Below are 2,500 nucleotides of genomic sequence, written 5' to 3' on the forward strand. Positions count from 1 at the left end.
TGTTATCTTAAATAAAATATTAGATAAAAAAAAAAATCTGGTAATCATAATACCAAATAAATTACACAAACAATATATATCCAGCTATATCTAAGATTTTAAGACCCTTATATTAGCTACAAGCAATGATGTCAATAGCTCCACCCCTTTTTTGGCCCTGTCAATCTCTGCGATTTTTTTTTTCTTTTTTTACATAAATTGCTTAGCATATTTACTTTGGAAATACTATATTACACTCGTAAAAACAATCGAAAAAACAAGCAAACAAAGAAATAAAAACTATATTAATAACAATAAAAGAAGGCAGTTGCCACCTAGGATTTTCTACGAGATAGTGGTGCTACCTGTCTTAAATTGCCTTGCTCAACCTATGAAGACGACGCGGTTACTCATGCCACTAATGCGTGATCTAGCAACGACAAAACATTAATTTCTGTGTGAGTGCTACTGTAATAATCTTGGGATCTTGTATGCTTCCATGTAAGACACAGGGCATGAACATAAAAATTTATAAGGATCTGAAAAAAGTGAATCAAAGATAATAATGGGAGTAATGTGAATAAAACGGAATTAAGGAACCAAGCAAAGGTGTAGTTAATATCTAATTTGCGTAAAGAAATGTACAGAAAATCAGGAAAACGAAAATAATGATAATAACAGCTAGAACAATTATAACCAATGATAATAGGCATTAATGTTAACAATAGAAATAGTAATAGTGATGATAATAATAATGGCAATGATAACGATGATGATAATAATAACAGTAATAAATATATTATTAATAATAATTATAATAAGAATAATAACATTGATAATAATATTTATAAGAATAATAACATTGATAATAATAATAATAATAAAAGATAAAAGTTTATAGTAGTAGTAAAAAATAGTGATGATAATGATAGTAATAAAAAACATCTAAACAAACCACTACAGACACTACTAGTAGCAGTAATGTTCATAATGCTGATGATACTATTTCTAAATATTTTTTATATACACTGGTGTTTTTTTTAATTTTTTTAAAAGTCAGTCGTTTATATATTTGTTGATCTCTCTCCCTCATTCCTTTATTTATCATTAGAATTTAAAGTTAGAGCACGGGGCCAATTTTTAAAAAGACAGAAGCAACACCTGGACGGGTTAGACACAAGGTTGCATGACCAAGGACAAGAGTTTTATGCGTCAGAATCTTCTATGTTCTGACACCGCACGAGGCAGACAGGAGGCACAGACAGCTAATCCAACACGGACTCAGGGATTAGGGATTAGGCACGAGGTCTCTCGCCATGTCGCTTACACGCTGCGCAACTTTGGGCTCTATGTTATTGGCATCTACACACCTAGGCTTCGTGCTTACTGGGCGGACATACTCACGGGATGTGTTAGGGTGGCAGGTCTACGGGTGACGGTATGCTAAGAGGTCACGGTCGGGCATGGGTACGCATTCGGGCATTGCCTGCATGCTCTAGGTACTCTAGGGCGGCACCGGCATGGCGCGAGGGGCGGCGGCGAGGGCGAAGCGCCTTTGGTCTCAAGCTCACATGCTGGGCGCCCTGAGGGAGGAAAAGGGCGCGGATACTCACGCGTCACGCATTCTGGTTTCTTGGGCTTCCATTTGCCTTTGGCGCATTTGGCGGTCTTGTTGCCGATGTTGAGGCCGTAGCCGTGCAGGCAGGTCACCTTGATGCGCGCCCCCGCCGAGTACGTGTAGTTCTTGTCGCGGCCGGAGCGGGCCACCTCCACGCGCAGGTACGGCTGGCTCGGAATGGCCTGGCAGCGGGGCACTGCGGCGGGAGAGAGCGGGAGGCGCTGAGGCTCGCCGATACACGGTTTGGCCTGAGAACTGAATTCCTTTAGATCTTACAATTTGAAAGCTAATAATATGTCTGTTGCGAACGTTGCCTTGAAGAAATGACTCTTGAACTGACCTTTTTTGCCCTTCTTCTTCCATTTGTTCCTCTGCTTGCGTTTCTTCTCCTTCTTCTCTCTCTCGGCCGCTCCTCGCGGGACTCGCACGAGATTCGGCCACGCCTCCTTCTTCCCGACTTCGCTGGAGGACTCGTTCTCGACGCGCAGGAGCCGGTAGAAGTCGTAGAGGGGACTCTTCAGCTTCTTGCCCACCTCGAGGGCGTCCCTGACCTCCGCCGGGGCATCGCTCGTCGTCCTCGCCGGCGTCGGGGCGGCCGTGCCAGGGGCAGCGCTCGCCGTCGTCTTCGCGGTTCGGGGCGGCGGCGCCGTGGCGGTGCTCGCGGGCGCCAGCGGCTTCGAGTTCACCTTGAAGGTGAACGGCCGGACTCTGTCGTGCTCGTTGATGATGGGGTCCTGGCCCTGGCCCGTCGCCTGGCTCGTCGCTTGGCTCGTCGCTTGGCTCGTCGCCGGGCCCCGCGGCCGCTCCTTCGGGCCCGCGACGAACATGCGGTTGTCGTCGCTGGCGGGAGCTTGGTCCGACGCGTCGTCTCCGCCCGACAGGACGAGGTTCTCGGCCACCGTC

General features: G+C 46.2%; 1 protein-coding gene across 1 annotated transcript in view; it reads right to left on the reverse strand.

Annotated features, from left to right (window-relative positions):
• The window catches only part of LOC113806128 (sushi, von Willebrand factor type A, EGF and pentraxin domain-containing protein 1-like), an 84,131-nt gene that overhangs the window by 17,388 nt on the left and 64,243 nt on the right, over positions 1-2,500 (reverse strand). The window contains exons 14-15 of the mRNA XM_070125924.1: positions 1,938-2,500; positions 1,593-1,793 (exon numbers count right to left, since the gene is read on the reverse strand). The exon at positions 1,938-2,500 is cut by the window's right edge and continues 81 nt beyond it. Coding sequence (XP_069982025.1) covers positions 1,593-1,793; positions 1,938-2,500 — 764 coding nt within the window. The remainder of the gene's footprint in view (positions 1-1,592; positions 1,794-1,937) is intronic.

Source organism: Penaeus vannamei, chromosome 9 (genome assembly GCF_042767895.1).
Source record: "Penaeus vannamei isolate JL-2024 chromosome 9, ASM4276789v1, whole genome shotgun sequence".
Classification (NCBI taxonomy): domain Eukaryota; kingdom Metazoa; phylum Arthropoda; class Malacostraca; order Decapoda; family Penaeidae; genus Penaeus; species Penaeus vannamei.